Source organism: Mixophyes fleayi, chromosome 8, assembly GCF_038048845.1.
Source record: "Mixophyes fleayi isolate aMixFle1 chromosome 8, aMixFle1.hap1, whole genome shotgun sequence".
In the NCBI taxonomy this organism is placed as follows: domain Eukaryota; kingdom Metazoa; phylum Chordata; class Amphibia; order Anura; family Limnodynastidae; genus Mixophyes; species Mixophyes fleayi.
Genome location: NC_134409.1, coordinates 24,990,019 through 25,013,735, shown reverse-complemented (window position 1 = coordinate 25,013,735; position 23,717 = coordinate 24,990,019). Strand labels below are relative to the sequence as shown.

General features: G+C 41.0%; 1 protein-coding gene across 1 annotated transcript; it reads right to left on the bottom strand.

Annotated features, from left to right (window-relative positions):
• Positions 1-7,576: 7,576 nt before the first annotated feature.
• On the bottom strand, positions 7,577-23,335 carry SERPINC1 (serpin family C member 1). Its single transcript, XM_075182171.1, has 7 exons — positions 23,232-23,335; positions 17,820-18,193; positions 14,619-14,834; positions 12,888-13,025; positions 11,043-11,439; positions 10,536-10,600; positions 7,577-8,347 (listed from the first exon to the last, which is right to left on the bottom strand). The coding sequence occupies exons 2-7, from the start codon at positions 18,189-18,191 to the stop codon at positions 8,171-8,173; spliced, it is 1,365 nt and encodes a 454-aa protein (XP_075038272.1). The 5' UTR covers positions 18,192-18,193; positions 23,232-23,335; the 3' UTR covers positions 7,577-8,170.
• Positions 23,336-23,717: the final 382 nt, after the last annotated feature.

The following is a 23,717-nucleotide window of genomic DNA, read 5'->3' as shown; positions in this document are numbered from 1 at the left end:
TGGATAAGTGACTCAGATATTGGGCGGAGAGGTTGAGGTGGCAGATATTTTGAGGCAAGTGAAAGGATGTTGGTGTAGTTTTGTTAATAGCTTTCCATGGCAAATAGTATAGGGAGCAGCAGTAGAAATTGGAGGATTATAATCACGTTAATTTCCTTTCCTTGAAATACTCCACATGGCAGTCCTTACAATGGGATAACTCCCTCAGCTGAGTGTAGACAGGAAACATTAAACACACCTGGAGAGTATATAAGGTGACTCCTCCTCCACATTGGTGTCTTTAATAACTTCCCAAGTTGTTCTACCAAAATGTAAATATAGAACATAGGGCTGCCAAGGAGTATTTAGAGGAAAGGATATTAATGGCGTGTATAATTCTCCAATTTCCTTTTTCCTATTCCATGGCAGCCCTCACAACCAAAGCAGTATAAATAGCAGGGTGGGTTAAACAACAATAACACTGATAAATGCATAAATTCATTTTTATTGAACAACTTGTTGGAGAATCTTTCTCCCAAACTGCACATCAGCAGCAGATACGATATCTAACAAATAATGTTTGGTAAATGTGTGAATTGATGATCTTCCAGCTGTTTTACAGATGTCGTTTGCTGATGTCTAGGTCTTAAGCGCCCAGAAGGTACCCTCAGCCCTTGTTGAGTGTGCCGTCAACAGTTTAGGCACTGCATACCCGTTCCCCTTGTAGACTTGTGCAATAAATTCCTTGATCCATCCTGTTTTGAAGGAGATCATCCTTTGCAGGGACCAACGGGAAGAGTTGCTTTGTTTTTCTGAAAATCTTTGTTCTGGAAAGATAAATAGATATCATTCTAGCCAAATCTAGAGTATGAAATTATTCTTCATTTTCATTAGTTGGATGCGAATAGAGAGACGGCAGCATCATTTCTTGATTAATATGGAAGGAAAAAACCTTCGGCAAATAAGTAGGATTAGTCCTTAAGACTACTCTATCAGTATAGATGTTTAAGAAGGATTCTTCACACCACAAAGCATGTAGATCTCCCACTCGATGAGCAAATGTGATTGCCACTTAAAATAATACTTTAAGGGTGAGCTATTTGAGAGGAACGTCTTTTAGTGGTTCAAATGGATCCGAAACCAAAGCATCTAAAACAAAATTGAGATCCCAAGGTGCCACAAAAGGTTTTATTCTTGGTCGTAATCTTTTTACTGCTTGAAAAAAACAAACAGAAAAATAAGGCTTTCAGATGACAACTTGGCATCAAGAAGAATACTGAAGGCAGCTATTTGTACTTTCAATGTAGAGAGAGCCAGTCCTTTAACAAATCTATGTTTAAGGGATACTGGCTGACATAGGGTTCTTTATCCTGTCTTTTGACCATGAAATTAATCTTTTCCAAACTCTGTAATAAATGATATAAGAATCCTTTTTCCTTGCTTGAATCAATATATTTATCACTTCATCAGAGACACCTTTGAGTTTTAATCGTGACTGCTCAACCTTCATGCCGTCAAAGAGAGGGAGCCTGGATTCAGGTGAAGAACTGGACCTTGATGTACAAGATGTGGCCTGCATGGTAGAGGCCAAGGTTGTTCTCAAAGCATTCTCCAGGCCATTGCAAACCAAGGATGGCGAGGCCAAATGGGAGGGTTGCTATTACCTCCACTGCCTCTTAATTTTTCTCAGCATGTGAGCAATGGTGGGAAGAGGAGAGAACACATATCCCAGTTTGAAATTACACTTTACTGATAGGCGTCTATTCCAAGAGCCTTGTTGTCTCTGTGACCGTAATTAAACTGGACACCTTGGCATTCTGTGCAGTTGACATTGGATCTCTCTTGGGTCTAGCAGGTGAAAGCCTTCATTATGGATGCTCCATTCCCCTGGGTATATTTGACGCCTGCTGAGATAATCTGTTATTATGATATTGCCTTTGCCCGCCACATGAAGGGCCTAAATAGAGTTTAGATTTTTTTCTGCTCATAACATAAGAGTTGTCACTTCTGACATCATTGCCCTGATCTTGGTGCCTCCTTGCTTGTTTATGAAAGCAACTACTGTTCTGTCAGAAAATATTTTTAGATGTTTGTACTGTTGGCATAACTGAAAGTGCTGTATTGCATGCCAGACTGCTCTCATTTCTAAAACATTCCCCTGGAGTTGTTTCTCCTTTATTAGCCAGGTGCCTTATTTTATCTCCATATGGAGATGAGCTCCCCAACCTACAGAACTGGAATTTGTTGTAAGTACTATCCACTCTGGCTCTAGAAGAGTAAAGCCTTGATTCCTCAGACTTGGATGTTGCCACAAATTGAGAGACTATTTTGTGGTTCTTGAAAGGTTGAGCATGAAGTCTAGAGACCTTACGGTCCCACTTGGCGAGTAGATTTGATTGAAGGTTTCTCCTTATCCAAAGAAGGATGCCTATGGTTGAAGAAACCATTCCTAGCAGGCGGAAACAAATCCTGGCTGAAACCTGTTGATTTCGGGACATGACAAATTTGTTCCCTTGAGGCCGAATGAGAAACTCTATCCTGTAGCCTTTGCTGACAACCTCTTGAACCCATTGATCTGGAGTGGTGAGTTTTGAAACCTCTGCAAAGTGTGCAAATCTGTCCACTACATGAACAAACAGAGGTTGGATTTTAAGAAAGTCATGGTGTTCCCTGTTGTCCTTGCCTTCCTTTTTTTGCTCTAAGGACCGAATGGACTGTCTAGAACTATTATCAAACTGGCTGGAATACTGTTTCCCAGATCTATAAGTACGAGCTTCCTTAAACTTCTGCCTAAACAAATGTGAAAATGCCTTCCTCTTCTATCTTTCAGTAGACAGTTAGATCTAACTATAGCAGATTTTTCATCAAAAAGAAACGTACCTTAAAACAGAAGTGTGGCCAGACGTTTTTTCGATTGCCGGTCTGCCGCCAATGGACGCAGTAAAAGAGCTCTTTTTGCTGCTACTGCTGATGACGTTTCTAGAAGAAAAATACAATAGTTTCCATCGAGGCTTCACAAATAAAATCAATGCTTTTTTGCATAATTTCTCCACATTTTAGCAGATATGCCTACTGATCTTCTCTTCAATGTCTGTATTTAAAGTACTAGCCCATAATCTAAGAGCTCTAGGGACTGAGTCTACCACTATACCAGATTTAAGCGCAATGCCGGAGGAAATATGTAACTTTTTGAAACAATTCTGCATCTTTCTATCCATAGGATGTCTCAGGGGACCACCGTCATCTAATGGGATATTAGTTCTTGATGATAAACCAGCTATAGCCGAATCAATTTAAGGTTCCAGACTCCATTTGGACACATCTTGATACTGAAAGGGATACCTGAGGTTTATCTTCTCCATGTAAGGCTGTTTTTTGGCTACAGCTTGCCACTCTTTATAAACTAGATCTTTCAGAACTCTATGCGTGTCGAAAACTCTGGCTTTCACTTGATGGTCTATAAAGAGAGCATCCTGCGGTGTAATGGGGGCAGGTGAAGCATCCATACCCATAGATTTATTGATATGTTTGAGGATAACATTAACTGTGTCTAGATTAAATATCCTAGGATCTTCTTTAATCTCCCCATCACTATCAGACACAGAATCTAACAGAGAGCTAGTAGAGTTAGTAGATGCATCGGGTCTTCTGTCCTCCACACCCTAATCCATTTGGGCTCTATTTCTTATTGACCCTTGCTCATGGGAAAAAAGGTTCCTGCATTGCTTTCGTCATCCAGGTAAGAAACTGTTTAAAGTGTTTTGGTGGTTGTGGATCCTCCATATTTTAAAGGGCACATGCCACACACAAAACTCCTACATAGTCTTTAGGTAACGGGTTGTCACACCCTCCACACAGGCGATTATTAACTTTGCTGGATCTTTTTCCTTGCACAGGTTCCATAAGGGAACTGTTTAAAAACAGGAAAGTTAACTAACTGAAAAACACTATAATAACCTTGTAAAACACCCTTACTAAGGGCTTACCTTGGGCTGTCCTTTAGTTTTTTTGGGGTGGGCTCCTGGTCCATCTGTGCATGTGGGTGTCGGCTGCTTTTAACACTGCCTGCAACGACATCAACTGTGTGTGTCCAGCTGTCATAGGATCGTTGGGTGCCAATGAACCACTATGAAGACCATAACCCTGGACTCCAGTAGCGTGGGATTGGACACTCTATGGGCTACCAGGCCCCCCAAGCACCTACACTTTGTGGGGCTCTGTTCGTGGGGTGCACCGCGCATGCTTTCACACAGGACCAATGAAGATGGAGTACCGGGCAAGATTGCAAGTAGCGGAGTTGGGTCTTTGAACCTGTGTCTCAAGAGACCTCTCAGGATAATTGCTCATCAATGTCAAGGCTCCAGTGTCTGCACAGGCCCCGCTGCTCCGACCAGTTGTCGACAGGGAGCATTCCAGGAGAAGGCCAGACCTGCATGGATGGTAAGCCATACACTTTACAGAGAAATTAACTACACTAACGTCTTGCTCAGCTGAGACAGGATAAAATGCACCAGTATGGAGGAGGAGCCACCTTTATATACCCTCTAGGTGTGTTCAATTTTTGCTGTCTACACTCCACTGAATAGGGACTTATGCCATTGTAAGGGCTGCCATTGAGTAGAAAAAAAGGAAATCATTTTTCAACATTTGGTGAGGAAAATTAGTCTAGTTACTGCATTCACAATAGATAGTAAGAGGATTGCAATAGTCAATGCTGGAAGAACTGAGAGCATGCATTAAAGTTTTGCCAAGTCTTCTGCAAGATACATGCATATCCTTACTGATTTTATATGGATGTCTGACAAAGGCTAAGGCAGGTACACCTTTATCTTATTGCTACCTATTTCAACCATGGAAACGGTTTACAGCAGGTTTGTGTGTATAGTTTATTATATAACACTAGCTAAAAGCTGGTCAAAATGCCAGAAAAACGAAGAGTAAGATCATGTCGGACCATTTTTATGGTAACCGTTTAATTCCGGCATCCTTTATCACATGAATGTGGAATCTACCGGCTCAAAAAAGACAAAACTTAACACAATTCCTATTTCACAAATGTCGTCAAAGAATTTTTTGAATGTTCATGCTGTTCTTTCATTAAGTGCCCAATAACAGGGGCAGACCTTATTGCACCCAATTTGACTTTATCCTTGTGGCAGCATTGATTAAATCATTTGTCAGCCGCAGAAGGCTTAATGTGGCAAAATTCACAAATACTGTTCATGGGACCACAGTTATGAGCATTAATATTTGTTTCATCAAAGTTAAGGACACCAAGAATGGCCGTGGCATCTTGTTTGCTGCCTTTGTAGGCGTGGATGTGATATTACCTCTGTCCTGTCCACTCTTCCATTGTTTTTTTCTGTGACAAGCAATGTGCTGATGAGACATATTTGCATGGTGGTAACGATCACGTTCTCTTTGGTCATCAGTCATAGTTTGTCATCGGCCTTTATCCTCACTCCACTGTTCGTCTTTTTGCTGCTTCTTGCTGTGCAGTTACTCCCACAGCAGACATTTGCCTTTTAGGTGGCTTCGCAGTTACACTTTGTTGCTTAAATTAGTATATTCCTATTAACTTAACACTTAGTGCAAATAAAACAAATAGATCGAAAATCGAGTCAATTTGTAATAGCAAAGGTCATTATAAATGGAAACTAGCACACCAAAAAATAAATCAAACAAAATAAACCCAAGAAATTAGGAAAATCTAATCAGTTGGAATAGTCAAGAACCCAAAGGAGTCGTATGCAAACATTTTACCCAATTTGTTTGCGTGTGTATTTATAAAGGTGAGGAGCAGCATTAGTCTTATATATATATATATATATATATATATATATATATAATTGTTTCATTGATTGAAGCTCCTGTGAGAGGTCATTCACAGACACAACACAGGTATGAAAGCTAATGCACGCTTTAGATCCACATTGTCTTTTATCAATGCATTCTGTTGTACACGTTAACACATGATAAATAGGCCATGCTGAATTCAATGTAAAGAGCCAAAAACACTATTACCGATCATGAAGATCTGCAATATATTGAAACAGCATAGGCAGAATCCTGGGCAGGCTCAGTGGCCCTTTTCTTTTTGAAGATTCAATTTTACCAACATTTATAAACCACGATCTAATTGTATCTGAGAGAGGGTCTCAATTTATTGTACAATTCTGCTCTATGCTTGGTATCAACCTACATCTATCTTCAGTAAACAGGCAGATGGAGAGGTTCAACCAGGTACTAATAACCTCAGATGTTATGTCTCTCATGTTAATAATTGGGCTGAAGCACTTCCATGGCCAGAATTTGCCTATTATAACACTCCTCATGCATCACCTGGTTCTTCTCCGTTCTTCTGTATATACAGTCAACATACCAAGGCCTGGTATCAATGGAACCACTGTATGTCCCAAACGCATCTGGAGAAAAGTGCAGGCCGCTCCGTCCCATGCTGACCCGCAATCACAATTTATTTTGGCAAACACCATAGAGAGTATCATTTTAAGGTTGGGGACAACTGCCTATGACCGCTGATTGTTTTCTAGAATCACTTTTGGACTCATGCTAACCTGACCTCGGCTTGTTTATTGGATCTTGCCCTGAACTCTGCCAGCCCCGTCCATAGCCACTATTATTACCGCTATTTCCATTGAACGCAGCCAGCCCTGACCTCAGTTTTGTATAGACTCCACTATAGATCTCTGCCCGCCCTGGTTTTTGGCCTGTGTATTGGACTGTTTCTTCCTGCTCTCGCTTACCATCTATTACTTCCTTCTGTGTCCTTTTCACCCCATTCAGCAGTATTATGTTTTAATTAGCCTCTACTACCATGAGTTAAGATCTGGGAGTAAATGTATCAAGCTGAGAGTTTTCCGGAGGGTTTGAAAAACCAATCAGATTCTAGCTATCATTTATTTAGTGCATTCTACAAAATGAAAGCTAGAATCTGATTGGTTGCTATAGGCAACATCTCCATCTTTTCAAACCCGCTAGAAAACTCTCAGCTTGATGTATTTACCCCCTGGGGGCAACTAAGTACTCTAGAACATGTTCCTTGGAAAGGGGGCTGCTATAGTCGAAAACCTCATGAAGAGATTATATGGGTTTATTATCTCGTCATATATTGCCGCAACATATGAAAAGAATGCAGTTTTACAGCGCGTTATATTTCCCATTTAAACATGGCAATAAAGACATTGATACAAAAATGGTTTGTACAAAAAGTGTGATCTAAAACCATGCTGAACATCAAATGAAATCAAAATGTTCTGTCTGCAGTATATAAGGCAGGAGTCATAACACATTCCCATTGTCTAGCAGGTGGACCTTAAAATAATACATTGGGGCATATTCAATTCTCGGCAGAAACGCCGAAAATCTCGCGGTCTGCGCACAATTACCGTTATTACGGTAACGAGCCGCGAGCTGAAATCCAGCTACATATTACCGTATTAACTGTACTAGTTTTTCCGCGGCGCGGAAAAACAACAATTGAATATGCCCCATACACTACTAAACTTAAATGTCTGGTTTTGTTCTAAAACAAAAAAAAACAGTACACATGGAGCTTTTTTTTTTTATAACAAAGTGATAATTATAGCTAAAATTTTATTTCATGTTATATTACATCTTAAAAAGTTATATGTCCTCAATACTTCTGGAACTTTATTGGCAAGTGAAAAGAGTAAATGCAGGGCCGGATTTACCACTAGGCAACCTAGGCAATTGCCTAGGGCCCAGAGGTCCCCAGAGGGCCCTGCTAGGGCCAGCGTCGAGACCACCCTTTAAAAATGGGCCGCTACTTATGGGCCAGTGCTATGTGCTTGCCCCCCAGGGCTAAAGTCTGCCAGCCAGCCCCTGAATAGGGGTATATGTTATGCTAAAAAACTAGTGCTATGGATTTTTTCAGGGAGGGGGCTCTAAACCAGTATCTTGCCTAGGGCCCCGTGAGGTCTAAATCTGGCTCTGAGTAAATGACTGAGATATTCTACTTGTCTTGTCTCTGGCCATCTCCGCTATCTGAATTAAGCGCCAGAAACACATTTATAGAAGCTAGGTAAACCGGTCGACAGGATTTTTATTATACATTATTTTTTCATTAGGGGAAAAGGGGAAAAAAGAGAATTGTGCGTCTTTAATAGAGGACAGAATTTTGAATGCTTTCCACTATGGTCTTTGTACAGCGCTAGTTACAGCCGGGATTGGCTACTCTGCCCATGAAAATAATAGCATTGATTGCTACTTCGCGGATGAAGACCAAGAAGGGCTTGTTGGCTTTAAATGAGATCCGCTTCAGATTTATTGAGCGTCCTGTGACAATCACAGAAGTAGCTGCTGATGCTTCACTACCGTCCTCGTTGACCTGTAAGAGAAATTAGTTTTAGTTTAGTAAAGTGTCGAAGTCAGCAAATTGGATAAAGTCATTTCAATTAAAATCGAGCAAACTTGGTTGTCTTTGTCTGAAAAGATGCGTACAGTACGCTACGGCGTACAAGGGCACGCTATGGCGTGGAAGGGCGTACGCAGCTACAACACGTGGCAGCAACAGTATTTAGTCTTTTACATACATTCGCACAAACACGCATACTTGTAAAATAGTACACATTAATGGTAGTTGCAACACATAGTCAGTTATGTCGAAATATAGTAGTATTTATGTGTTATAATATAAGTTATATGCACATTAGTGAAATATATGGAACAGGTTGAAGGAATCATATCATGTGTGGTATCATAATAAACCTCTTAACATTTTGCTACTGTTTGGTTCACTCTGCGAAGGAATCGCAGAGTGCATACACAAGTTATAAATGATAGGGAATTATGAACTACTTAAGACTAAGGAATTTTGGCGGGAAGAGCAGAGCATACCCCCTGGAGAGATGACCCCCCCTTTTGGATTCTTTAGGATGAACTAGCCAATGATTGACAACCCCTTGGACCTTCCTGAAACCTGGACCAATAGAAGCAAGCTATACCATCTTCATTGTATTACTGTATTCCTGTGTGCATATAAGCAGCAGCTTCACATCTAGTGTTCAGACATCTTGTCCCCAGACTTCAGGATTGAATGACTGCACACTGGATCCAGAGCGCCTGCGATAAGTAACGGCTGTATTTATTATTATTTCGCTTGAATTATTCTGCTACTTTGAGAATAAATCTTTGTGCGTTGGAAACACAAATCGAGGTTCGACAATCGTTATTGGTTAGCGACAATACGCACATAACAAAAGACAAGCAACTATTTTACCGTTTCATCATAATGTGGCCCCTAAGGCATTGGAGTCACCATAGGTGAAGAAGCAGAGTCTTCTGTTAACGAATGCACTATCCAGAGAAATATATTCCTTTATGCAAAGTGACTTCTGTCCATATATTTCATCGAGCATCTTATTGAAGTTACGGTGAAAATAAGCTCTGCTTACAGTTTCTAATTTCAGTTGTATCACCATTCTAAATATATCATGTTATTAACCTTTATTTATATAGCCCCAAAATTTTAGATTTGGCCTGACGTGTGCGCGTGGCCCAGTTGGCTACAATTCTGGATCCATTCATTTGATGATCGGGTCAAATGAACGAATTGTCAGCTTATGTCTGTAACTATAATGTGATTAAACGTTTTTTGTTTTTTTTTAAAGGTATGAAAAATTTAGTAAAATAAAACAAATAAAATTTATGTAAGTAGAACATTGATAAGAAATGAAGGGGCATATTCCATTAATTCAGAGGATTATTGCGACTGTGCACATTTTCAGGTACTGCGGTACCTCAACATCGCAGATTTTTCCTCGCACCCCTATGAGAGGCAAAGAGAAGTCAACGTTACAGAGCTCCTTCACAGGTGTTCTAGAGGCAATCCACAGCTAACTGGACAGCATGATGGCTTAGTGGTTAGCAATTCTGCCTCACATTATTGGGGTCATGACTTTGAGTCCTGACCATGGCCTTATCTGTGTGGAGTTTGTATGTTCTTCTCGTGTTTGTGTGGGTTTCCTCCGGGTGCTCCAAGTTTCCTCCCACAATCTAAAAACATACTGGTAGGTTAATTGGCTGCTATTAAATTGACCCTAGTCTGTGTGTCTGTGTGTGTTAGGGAATTTAGACTGTAAGCTCCAATGGGGCAGGGACTGATGTGAGTAAGTTCTCTGTACATCGCTGAGGAATTAGTGGCACTATATAAATAGCTGCTGATGATGATGATGATGAATTGAAAATGCCCCTAGTTGTAAGAATATGCACAATAAGAACTGAACTGAATAACATATCTGAAATAACTAGGAATAAACACTAACTAAATGTGTCTACTATGCTTTCTTTCATGCCTCTGCTGCTTAGTGCGGAGGGCGGTCCTTCTCTATTTGAGCCAGTAGAGTGGGAGTGACAGACTTGCAGACTTACTCTGCACAAATGCACTGTGTGAATTGGTGAACTCATGTACGTGAATGGGCACTGATGACATTTCAATCATTTATTTTACTTCTATGAAAATGTAAATGTTGGGGTTTACTGGCTCCTTAAGCTTTTGTTCCTCTTTAAGATCTTACCTCCAGAAATGATTTGTGAAATGCATCCGACACATATAAATCGTTTCTTCCATTTGAAACAATTCCTGTGGGGAAAAAAAAAATAAAATAATATTTATCATTCACCAATTATCACCACTCACCAAATAAAATGAATCAAACTTTAAAAGTGCCCCTGTCCTCTACACAGTGGAGGCCATTTCTTAGGCTAGGTAAGCAGTCATAATAATGTTCCCTTTCAATTCACTGAGAACCAATGACATCACTGAAATGTTTTGCGAGGCTCATAGCAATTTGTGAACTGAACCAATATTCATCACAATGCAGCTCATCGATTCACTAGAAATTGGTGACATTACAGAGCCACAAATTGCCTCAGTGATATCAGTGTATCTAGCGACATTTTAATACCCATTCAGCTTACAAAATGGCTGCCTCCACTCCGTATCTGAGGGATGCTACTGGTCCTAGCAAATTGTGGGCTGAGCCAATATTTATGAGGAGAAAAACAAAGATGAGACAACTGACCTGGAAGCCGTGCAGTGTGTGGATCAAACAGGTCTACGAGACCTAATTTCTCCAGCTTCTCTTTAACACTGAAAGAGTCATCAATCTTGAACCTAGGAAGATGGACGGATAACTGAACTTCATGGGTCTTATTCAACCACTCTGCGAACTTCTCCAGAGTCAGTGCCTGTTCCACCTTCATCAGCGAGGTGTCTTCTGATGGCAGTACCAACACCATTGAAATGTCATCACCTTTGTAGGGCAATTCAAGAACCTTGACAGCGTCGTCTTTGTAGTTACCATAGCGGAACATACCCTCCTGATACATGAATGGGACTTCACAGGACTCCGTATTACCAGTTACATGAAATTCTCCCAGGTGAGTGTTTATTGGATCAAACTTAGACTTCCACAATCCCTGTAAAGAACGAGGAAAGCAGATGTACAGACTTTCTCTAGAATCATTAATATATCTGCACTTAATACTGCAAAACATAAAATGTGCAATTCAAACAAAGTCTAATAGATTTAATTTCCTATTTCCATCAATCCGCAGAACAGTGTCACATCTTGTCCTTTGCCTCATTGCCATTACTATTCAAAGTTCAAAGCATTTTCTCTGTCTTAATAATGATGACAATAAGGATACTGAATGTGGTGTACTTTAGATTATACACATACATATTTTCAAGGCCAAAAGGTTCGGTTTAATGCATTAATTAGGGTTGATCACAGAGATAAATATGTACTATACTATAGTGTTATGATCACCATTAATTGTTCTGTATCCCTCCCCACGACACCTTCCCCCTCCTTGTCCTGTTTTTACACATTCCCCAAATATTTTCTGAAAGTAACATAAAACATGTTCACTACAAAAGTAAAGCTGCGGCATAGATGGTGCGAGTCACTCTTTTTACAACAATACCCCATTTACCAAAATTTCAATAATAGAAGTGTTAAAGGGCGACGGCATTGTTTTTGCTAAGTAGTGCCTCCTCCGTAGAGAGCTGCAGCAAAGACAAGCCATAGACCTAGAGAACATCGTTTAAAGTATACTAAAATTACTAGGCCTCAGCCAGCTGCTGCACCAGCATAGGTAAACCGAGGGGGGTTTCCTAGTGCCTGGAAACCCCCTCCAATTCTGGGGCACTGTATAATTGAGGTGGCTGGACCCTGCCCAAGCTTCACACGGCTCTGCTCGAAAAGAGACACAGTAGTGCACACAGCATTGTCCATGTATATTATGGGAATAGGAAGAGTTGGAGAGCAGCCAAGCACTGTCTAAAATTATAGCCACGCCCCCATGCATGCTGGTCACGCCCACTGGCGGCGTGGTGTGGAAACCCCCCTCTACAAATCCTGCGTTTGCCCCTGACCAGTGCACCTATACATCACTGAAACCATATATACCTGGCACTGACATTATGACCTGCACAGCCTTGTATCGGAAATACTGAGCCGGCAGCTGCAGTGAATGTAGCAGTAAATCACATATTTAAATGGAACAGTTCTTGTATCTTGATAATGAGTCTTGTAGTCAGTTTATGTTGCCTTTATTTCTGCTGACTCATAATGTAGAAACCTTTGTACTGCTGCAATAAGAGGCTTGTGTCACTGATGGTCACCGATGGCACAGTACCGGGTATGGTGGGGTGTGGTGGGGTGTGGTACGTTGTGTGCTCCTCGTGTTTTTATCTACTGTCGTCGCTGTGAAACAACCAGAACTGATGCATTAACAGAGGTTTTTTGCCATGATATATGCATATATATATATATACATTCACCACCAGCAAGAACCCCCCCTACTGGAAGCCCTGTGTAAGCACCACTGTTATGTGAAGATTGTGTACGGTGTTCTCACACCTTGAAGTAGATGGCGTTCACCAGAACCAAGATAGTGTCTGCTGTGATGGCTCCTTCTGGGACCACATTAGTGATTTTCTTCTCTGTTTTATTGGCTACCCAATTATTGATGATTTCCCGAGATTCTTCTGCCTTCTCCTGAAAACACATGAAGAAATAGGATGACGTATTATTACAATAGAATTAAGTGCTGATCATATTGGACCCCAGAACAGTGCTGGAATCACAGGCTACCTGCATACAGGTAGTCCAGGGACAGAGCAGAGGTGCATCCAAATTGTGCCATTACATAAAGCTGTGTTGTGTAGAGTTTTGTAGCCGTCATGATCCCGGTGATTTATTCATAACAAAAATATAATAATTTATTGACTGTGTCCACGTCTCACTTTGGGAGAACAGACCCTACAGTGGTCTATACATCTGGACCCCATCACACTTTTGATTCACCTTTAAACTTATCAATTTAACCAGTTAGAAACTGAGTTTCAGAAGCTGTAGGTCTAGTAATCTGTCATTCTTTGCCTTACTTTATGTTCCTGTACTGCTAGACAATTGCGTCTGTTTCTTTACACCACTGTACTGCTCTACAGAATATGTTGGTGATTGCAAAAATATAATAATGATACAATTATTGTTGGTTCTTTATACTCATCAAAGTCCTGCTCCGTACTTAGTGCACATTGAACACTGAAGAGACATATTCTGTTCTTGGTATAACAGAAGAGCATATTCCTGCAAATGTCATGATATTTGGAACCAGACAGCGGAAGGACTTGGCAACTGGGTTGGGTCATCGGTAAATAAAGGGATTATTTGGGGGAAGGGAGGGATGTTTGACCTTTGTTGTCCCTGGAATGATGAGAGGTAGGGAAGAATAATAGTGTTCACCAGTACGTCAGGCCTTGACTTAGCAATTTTCTGTCTGAGGCATAGTGTGAAATGTTACCCCATACCACTAAGCAACTTATTCAGTTTGGTTCACTATCGGGCCTATTTATCAATCTGTGGCAAATACCCATTTTCCCAAGAGAGGTTTCCCATCCCTCTGTGCTTGACAGGCACCTCTGGCTCGACACACCAGGGGCATATAGACCCTTAGCTTTCTCAGCTGCCTCGGCCACTGGCCAGAGGACCAAGGTAGCCTGTCCATAATCAGAGGGCCCTGCCGTACCCTCATAAGACAGTTCTACACTTGACCTTAGCGAACAGGCCAAGAAGCAAAAATGGAATCTACAGAACCTGAGTATTCCAAAATACGGGATAACTTGGTATTCCAAGAGACAGTGAGAGAAGCCCTGCTGAGGAGAAATTCAAAGCCATAACTAGTTAGCCAAAACCAAACTGCACAAGGAAAGAAGTTAGTTAGTGAGTGTTCACTCTTGAGTCAAGTGAACTTGTTATAAACTGATGAGTGGGACGATGGATGGAATGATAAAAGATGCATATATTGCAATTAAAGCTGTGAACAATTAATTTATGCTGCAATGTATTTTGAGATGTGAAGATAAGAGACTGTATATAGAGAATAAAAAAATAAATACTTAATTTAATTATCCAAATGTCCTAGCACCCAATAATGGTACATTAACCTGAGGAGGAAGAGCTACAGCTTGGTGATAAGCTCAAGTCTAATACCAGCTAGGAGTCGTGGAAGACCCGTTACCACACTTCTACACTGTACACAGGTGAACACGAGTCATATGTACACATAAAAGACAAAGGCAAACTCACCTTGAAGTTCAGAGGCCATAGTTTGGCTCCATAAATCACCTCACTAATCTCTTGGTAAGTCTGATTGAAAGTCAAAGACTTTTCCCCGAAGAGGCGATTGGTTGATACCAGCTCTGAGGATTTGTTGGCTTTCCGGTATAGTCGACAATTGAGTTTGGCCATGTAGTAGTGGATTTGATCAGAGGCCCTTTCAGAAACTTTGTCAAAGTGGAAAACCTTTTGGAGAGAGGATATATTAATATGGTTATTTGCGGAAAGAGATGTAACAGCCAGACAACTCTAGATAAGATATAGATCGCTATCGTACTTAGGAGCCTATCTTAATTTATATGGGTCAGCGAACCCGATTTGAACCGCAAAACTGAGCACTTATCCAATATTGAAACGTTTTAGAGAAGAATCAGAGATGGAAGTAAAAGGTGACAGGCACAGGGTTTATGATTTTTTATACTATTATTTGCATGAAAATAAATCTTTTAATAACTGCAAAATAAAATGCAGCAAATAAATTTCATACTTGGGATTGGATGGGGGCCTTCATGTGCACCAGTCACCTACATGCGGTGAAGGTAACCAATTTATGGACTGAACTAGTGACATCACAGTGTCTTATACTTGCCAACCAGACTCTCGACCTCCTGGAAATCCCGGAAGAGAGGTCCGCTTGCAAGTAAAGGAGGGGGAGTGGTACACCGTCACGTCACAATAGCCCGGGACTTAGTGATGGAATTTGCATCATTACCAAGTTACTGTTAAATTGCTATAATGCAATCTCATGAATATAGGTTTATTCCACAAATGGCTGCACTGTGTGCATGGAAAAGAGCAATTAAATATACTGCAGTAAATAAATGTATTGGCAATGTTTCAGTGCAACAATAACAATAAATGTCTTTACTGCTTTATATTTCATGCTGTACGGATCTCTTTTTCTGTATTGTGGACAGACACTATTGCAGAGGCCTGGTACACGGCACCCACTCAGGGGCGCACACCCCTGAGTGGAGAGCTGCTGCGCATGCGGCCGCGCATACGCAGCAGCTCCATTTCAGTGGCACTGTATTGTATAGCAGCCGCGGCGCTGTCAAAGAAGCATCCACAGCGGTGCTGTATTGTAGTAAAATACAGCAATGCTACAATACAGCAGTGCTCCATTTCGGTGGCACTGTATTGTACAGCAGCAGTGGCGCTGTCAAAGAAGCATCCACAGCGGTGCTGTATTGTAGTAAAATACAGCAATGCTACAATACAGCAGTGCTCCATTTCGGTGGCACTGTATTGTACAGCAGCAGCGGCGCTGTCAAAGAAGCATCCGCGGCGGTGCTGTATTGTACTATAATACAATACAGCAACGCCGCTGACGCTTCTTTGACAGTGCCGCGGCTGCTGTACAGTAAAGTGCCACTATGTAGGGGCAGCACCGTTTAGCCCCTGTTCTTCGCGGAGGGAAGGGGTTTCTGGAGCACCAGAACCCCCCACCCCCTGCTTGCGCTCCTGCCACTGCTGTCTTGGAGAATTTTCTCCTAACAAAGAAATAGTCTGTAGGCTACAAGGGGGTTAGTAGATTAATAATCTGCCTATTATTAGTATTGCAAAGATGAACGGTGTTGTCTTGGATGATGCAAATTTGCAGGTCAATATACTCCCATTAAAATAAAAAAAATAATACAGGGTGGTCCATAAGTGTGGAAACACCATTTTAAAACAGAAATGACTAAGGAAATAGTAATCCAGTGTCTCAACTGGGTGTGGTGGAAAACTTTTTAGGGTAAGTGGTCAGAATGGCGGCCATCTTGAAGCCGGCCTTCTTAGATGCAACAGTGGGGGGAAAAAAGAAAATAGTTCACGACATCACGCTCTGCTGCAGTCCTGACAGAACATAAAACAGACCCGTTTCCCATTCCCCTCATCACTGCAAAATATTCATTTAGTTTAAATGTCTGAAATATATATATAATGTTCATTACATGAATACTGATCACAAATGTGTTACTTGGGTTCTAGCGCAACAGCGCCCCTAGTGATCAAATTATCACTGCAAAATAGAGATAATTCTCAGCATCCAAAGAACTGTATAAAATAATGTAAACTACTATGTCCTGTGATCAGAATATTTTCAGAAGTGTGGTCTATGGTCATTATCACTACAGATTTTGCTAAATAAATAGACATGGTTTCCCAGAAACGAAGATTTCCTTAGAAATTATACCATGTTCAGCTTGGCTTTACATTTTTCATCTCAACATTCTGTCATAACACTGAGACCTTGTGGGATAGTTTCTAATAAGACACATGTTGACTCTGGGGAATAATTATATAAATTAACAGGATGAGTCACAACAAAACATAGGGCTATTAATGTGAGCAGAACAGTGGCTTAGTAGTTAGCACTTCTGCCTCACAGCACTAGGGTCATGAGATCAATTCCTAATCCTGACCTTATCTGTGTGGAGTTTTCTCCCACACTCCAAAAACATACTAGTAGGTTAATTGAGTGTGTGTGTGTGTATGTTACAGAATTTAGACTGTAAGCTCTAATGGAACAGGGACTGATGTGAATGAGTTCTCTGTACAGGAGCTGCGGAATTAGTGGTGCTATATAAATAGCAGCCTATTAGGAACATTTTAAAGGAAAACAAACTCAGGGAGTCCAGTGACCCAGCCCAAAGTACCCCACTATTAGGACCAGTATCAATAACAATATGGGAGCTCATGGATACAACTAGGAAACAATAGGAGACTTTTTGTGTGTGTGCAATCCAGGGTCGGATTAACCATAGGGCTAACTGGGCTATAGCCCAGGGGCCTTGGGCATCCAGGGGGCCCTTCAAAGTCCTCAGCAGCATTATTGAACGGTCCGGGGGCGGGGGCGCCCCCATCCCGATCAATGCTGCTGAGCACTGTCAGTGCAGTCCTCCGTCCCCGGCGCTCAGTAATCTGCTTACTGAGGAGATCTCGCGAGAGTTCACGAACTCTCGCGAGATCTCCTCAGTAAGGAGCTTACAGCGCGCCACGGAAGGAGGACTGCACTGACAGGTAAATGCTTGGGGGGGGGCCTCATGGGGGGCGGCGGGCGGCTCACATTGGGGGCCTCTTGGGGGATTGGAGGCCCCCTTAGCCCAGGGGCCTCCATTCCCTTAATCCGGCCCTGGTGCAATCCTACGGAAGAACACGTCGTAAGATCTAATATGAATTTCTCACCTCCATAAGCTGCTTTAAGGTGTTGTCACAGGAGCCAAGTTTGACCATGGTGAAGGCCTGGGAGATGCTGAGGGGTGACATAAAGAGGTTCTCCGCGTTGGTCTTAGAGTCAGCCAAGATTTTATAGAAGTCCATGGCAAACCTAGAATTTGCCTTTGAGAGTTCCCAGACTCGAGGATTGGTAGAATCAGGAATCTTTTCAGGAGGGGAGACTTCCTTAGTTTTTTCCTCTGCTTCTACCACCTCTTTCCGATAAATGCAGAAGGCGTCCAGAGGGATTTCTTTGGGCTTAGCTATGCAAACATCACGGTACTGGGATTGGGAGGCAGCCAAGCCCAGCAGGCTGCAGAGCAATATCGGAAGAAGATGCATACCTACGACAAAGGATAAGGAGCAAACTCAGGATTGGACAAGATTACGTCAATTTGCAAGTTGCTTCCTCTGCTCTGTTATAAGGTGTGTGATCCGCATGGTACGGCCCTCTAGCCCTCAAAAAGGCCACACATTACCCTTCATCTGAGTAATAAGTTAGAATAATATATTTTATCAAATAAACACCTATGTGTAATAACATATCAGCGGGGACTTTAAACAAGTGTTACAAGCTGTAACAAACAAATAAACCAGGAAGGAGCTGGAGCAGCAAGTGAAGGCTGGAAGGGCAACATGCGATCCTTTGCCGGAATGTTGACCATCACTGGTCTAACACAGACATTCTTCTGAGACAGACATGTTTAAGATTACAGTTGTTTAAAGTGTTGTGTAAAATAAAATATAAATTAACGTTGTAATTGATACTAGTAGAAAGTAATATAATTTGTTGTAAACTAGTTTTCTGTCTATTAGTCTATGATGCAGCTTGTATTCGTGTGTACTGCAGGACAGGCCAACTAACAACATTGGTACGTAGCAGGAAGGGACAGTCCCAACAAGCTCCAATTGCCAATTAAAGCCCCTAGATGTTCCTACAGGGGTCCCAAACCTAAGTGGGCTATCCTATAGCATTACTGTTACAAAAAAATGTTATTTCATGGCTTTTGCTCTCCAATCATTAACAAAATCAAACCTTAAAGACGATCGTTGAGTATTGTAATATAAAATACCTTTGCAAGACCTTCCGGAAATAATAATAAAAAAATCAAATTAATTTATTTTTGCTTATTAAATAAATTCCACCAGTTTATTATATATAACTTTACACAGTATATCACAAAATACATACATTGTAAAGATCATTTTTTTACTGGGCTTTGCATCTTATAAAAGTAGGTTTTAAATCCTAACAGTACAACTTTGGTTCTGACCATTTTTTTCGCCCTTGGGACTAAAAGGGTCCAGGGGGACGATTCACTAGCATTTTTAATAAGGAAAAGTGGAGGTGTTGCCCAGAGCAATCAACCAGATTCTATCTTTAATTTAATCTTAGAAAACGGTAGCTGGAATCTGATTGGTTGCTACGGGCAACACCTCCACTTTTCCTTTTTAAGAGTTTTAGAAAATCTACTCCGAGGTACTTACCATTGCTGGTGACTTCTATGGGCCGTCCAACAGTCCTACCTGAGCCCCGGGGAGAGAGAGTTCTGATGCATGGCCAAAAAATTCCAGTTCGTGTCTGATTGGAAGACTGCGGCCACCCTCATTGTGGCTCCACTAGGAGCAAGGTGGGGAAAAACATGTTGGCCCGATTTCCTTACAGCCTGTGCTGGTCCATACTATGACCGGGAGACCAGTCCAGTCTGGTGCTGGTTACCTCTTCTGCAGGGGGACCACCCCCTAGGTTACAGCATTGGTTACCCATATGATGGGGGTACCAATTTTTAAAAAATATCTATATTATTAACACTAAATAAATAACGCTCATAAGATATGTATAACTCAAAAAATAAACATGTGAAATGACAACTCTGCCTCCTTAGGTGTATGCTTATGTTCACATTTCTGTAACCAACACTGAAGAAGACCCACAGTTTCCAAATAGTCTCTGTGTGCTGATGCTCCACCATGAAGTTCAGGCCAGAATCAGAGGTGCAGGCTGACGGCAAAACCTTCGTTTTAAAATTGCAGTGATACCGCATTTCCATCATCAAGTCCAAGTCCATGGGCTAGATTTACTAAGCTGCGGGTTTGAAAAAGTGGGGATGTTGCCTATAGCAACCAATCAGATTCTAGCTATCATTTATTTAGTACCTTCTACAAAATGACAGCTAGAATCTGATTGGTTGCTATAGGCAACATCCCCACTTTTTCAAACCCGCAGCTTAGTAAATCTAGCCCCATATCTGTTCGACCAGACAGACAATGGAATAGATTCATTACAAACCAGAATTGGTACCATCCTAATGTCAGGTTGAGATACAGGGATCACATCAATCAAGATTCCAGCCTCGTTCATCTGGACAAGGATCCAAAGTCTGTCCATTCTTACCGCCAGACCCGGTTGGCCAAGACCGCTCAGGAGTTCTCACGTGACGGTCTCTGTGGCATCCTTACATCTGTAGCTACCTATGATGACTGCTGCTCTCATTGTAATGATAGACAGACCTGTGCTGATAAATCTTAATCCATTAATTGTGAGGAACTTGGTCACTTTACCACCTTGCTGCAGATCATCCAGACTGTTTCTCAGACCTTGTGTTTGCTGCTGCTGTGAAATGTGGCACAGAGACTGTTTGGCTTGTATTCCAAATGTTGGTTCAGATTCAGGTAAAGATGAGGTCACCTAAGCAGGTTGGCACATGGGGGGGTGTGGCTTTGTTTTTATTTTAACTTTAGTGTCTTCACTGTCAGCATGAAAAGCGTTAACACCATGTTTAAAACCACTGTCTGCACTATTTCTCATGTGTGAACGCACAACACCGGTGCAATAGATTGGATTGATAAAAGCACAATAAACAAGAAGCAAATGGAAAATGTTTTTAAAATATCACTAAGATATGTTTTAATTTCATCTCCTGTGATTCCAGTGTCTTTATTTCTTCCAGCGGGGCGTCCAGCTTCTCTGGGTTTACATTCCACACCCGTGTTCTGTAGCAGGAGGGGGTAGAAGGTTCAGCAATGTGGGTGTTTGGGTTTCAATTTTCCCAATCTGCCCCCCCCCCCCTTCCTCACCCTATGTTGCTCTATTTTGGTGTTCTTGTATTAGTCCATCATTAGACTTTATTCATCTCTCCACTTTTCCCTCAATCTCACATTATAATGCAGTGACTTAATTTTTAATGACCCCTCCGCCCCTACTTGTCATTATGCAGCAATTTTGTATTACCTCTTATTGCAGAAACAGAAACTCTGTTATCACAGCAACTTACTAATAAAACATTGCAGGACCAGCTTGCCAGTTCCTGCGTGAGCAGTGGGACTGGAAGCTCCAACTTAGGCTTCCAGTTCCTTTTTTTTCTTCTAAAGATAAATAAATCAATAAATAAAATTTTAAAAAAATATCTAAAAAATATACTTAATTTGCTAGTATTCCAACATGAGTACCGCCAGGATCCTTGTTAGATAGGTTTCCTCATGCATGGCAAAGCTTTTGCCGATCAAAATTGCCAAATCTCTTCACCATCAGGGTCTACCAGCACGTAACTTCTAATACAAGAGCATAGAGCACCACTTCATAAAACAGCTAGTAAATGTATGAGGCGCAATAAATTATTACTCTAGAACAGAGCCGTAACTTAGAATTCTAGTGCCCTGGGCGACAAAGACAAATGCCGCCCCCTAGACCTCAATTTTAACCAAATTAACCTAAAATATTCCTAAATTGCGCCCTCCTTCAGCGTTGCGCCCTGGGCGGTCGCCCCTATCGCACAGCCCTAGTTACGGCCCTGCTCTAGAATTCCCAGTGAGGCTCTGTACATACTGTGTGATCTAGAACAGGCATTCACTACAAGCCAGTCATTACGCCACTGAAAAAGCTGCTTAAAAGTATTAAACATTTGGGAGTAAATTTACTAAGAATCGTCTTTGGTGGCAGCTATAAAACTTATAGATCAGTTTGAGGCAGCGATGTAAAAATACAGGTTTTTTTATACCTGCTTCTGATTGGCTTGATAGCTCAAACATGCTTTCACATAGAACATAAGATGAGGCACCAGTGACATATAAATTATGGGGGCAATTACTATTTATTAAGGGTCAAAATTTATTTTTGCTTAACTTATGTGGGTAAATTTTATTTTTTATTATATTATATGGACAATATTATTGTATTATTATATCATGGGGAGCACTATGTAGTTCACATATGTGCATGATAAATAATTATTGCCCCCATTAGCAAACACATTTAATTGCATAGTTAATCTAATTATATATTTATATATCCCCCATAATATAATTCAATACTGTTGTCCACATAATATAATTCAAAATATAATTTGTCCCCATAAGTTAATTAGAAATTAATTTTGCCCCTTAATCAACAAATAATAATTGCACTCATAATTTATGTCAATGGTGCTCTGAATGGCAAGAGAGCTAAAACATCATGCAGTTTGAGCAATCTTGCCTCTCACACCACTTTGTTTTGGCTGTTTATATGGCGGTTTTGCAATCCCCAGCTTAGTAAATCCGGCTGTTTGTATGTTCATCATTGTTCAAATCGGGATAGCGATCTGTAAAGTGGTGGTTTTAATTTTTTTTTAATTTTTACCGTTTTAATAGCGGGTTGGCCTCTAGTATATCTGTCTGTTTGAGAAACGTCAGAAAAACGGCCAAAATACTGGAGGTTTCATCAAACCGCCCTTTAATAAATCTACGAAGACAATTACAGAACCATAAAGTATGTGTTGATATGCAGAACATCCTTTCTTTATTAAAGCTCAATTGCTACAATATATGCTTGTGAAGTTAGTACAACAATATTTTTTAAAAAAGCACCATTACTTTAAGGTTTCACAAAAAGCGTGTTGAGTTTAATCCATATTCATGAACAGGCTTCAATACATAATGTTATTATTAGCCAGCTCCAACTAATGAGGGTTCCATTGAAATAAAATAATTCTTCAACATGTTGAAGATTCCGTTGCATTCCAGAAGCCAAAATTTCTCAATCTGTATGAAACGCCATTAGCACCATTAAAGTGAACTCAATTGCTCAGCTGATCAATGTCTTTATGAACAGGAATATGTATTTAGTTATTATCCAGCCTGTTCAAGTCTATTAGAATACAGCAGTCGCTTTCCCAGCGAGTTTATACACCAGCTGAAACCTCTTATGGTCCTGAAATAATGTGTTTGTTATCTAGATTACACTGTAGTTAAAAAGATTGTCTGATTTGTACAAATCCATAGGAATATAAGTCCAGGATACATATGAGAACACTGAAGTTTCATGTTCACTATTATTCTGGATGTAACATTTTTAAATACGTCTGCCACATAAAATAGTATAATTGTAAAATGGGACGTGCTCACCTGGTTCTGGCTCTTCTATTCCTTAGTGACCCTCTTTGTGCTGTAGGAGAGAAAATAGCCAGTGTCCCCCAGCTGTGCAGGTACTGAATGTTCTACTCCCCCAGGGTCAGAAAGGACACCAGGTGAAAGGTTGATGACCGACCAGTTGAAATCTTAACCTGTGTGCTTCTCTTTGCTTTGGGTGGGCCTTATAATTAACTGGTGTGTTGCTGTTGATACTACAACACTAGCAGATAAACTAGAAACGTAACGTTCTAGAAACAGACACTGTGTACGAAGTGCAGGGCCCCACTGCATAGAGGAGCTAACCCTAGTTTAGGATTTTATTTTTAATTATTGAGCCTTTATTCAGACCTGTTCAAAGCCACCAAGGACTAATTATACTACTGACATAAAAGTCAATACTAGTGTTGTGGATAATGATTCCTCGCAGGTCAAGGTCATTTCAGGAGGGGTTTGTCACAGGCTGTCAGTAGGCATTGGAGC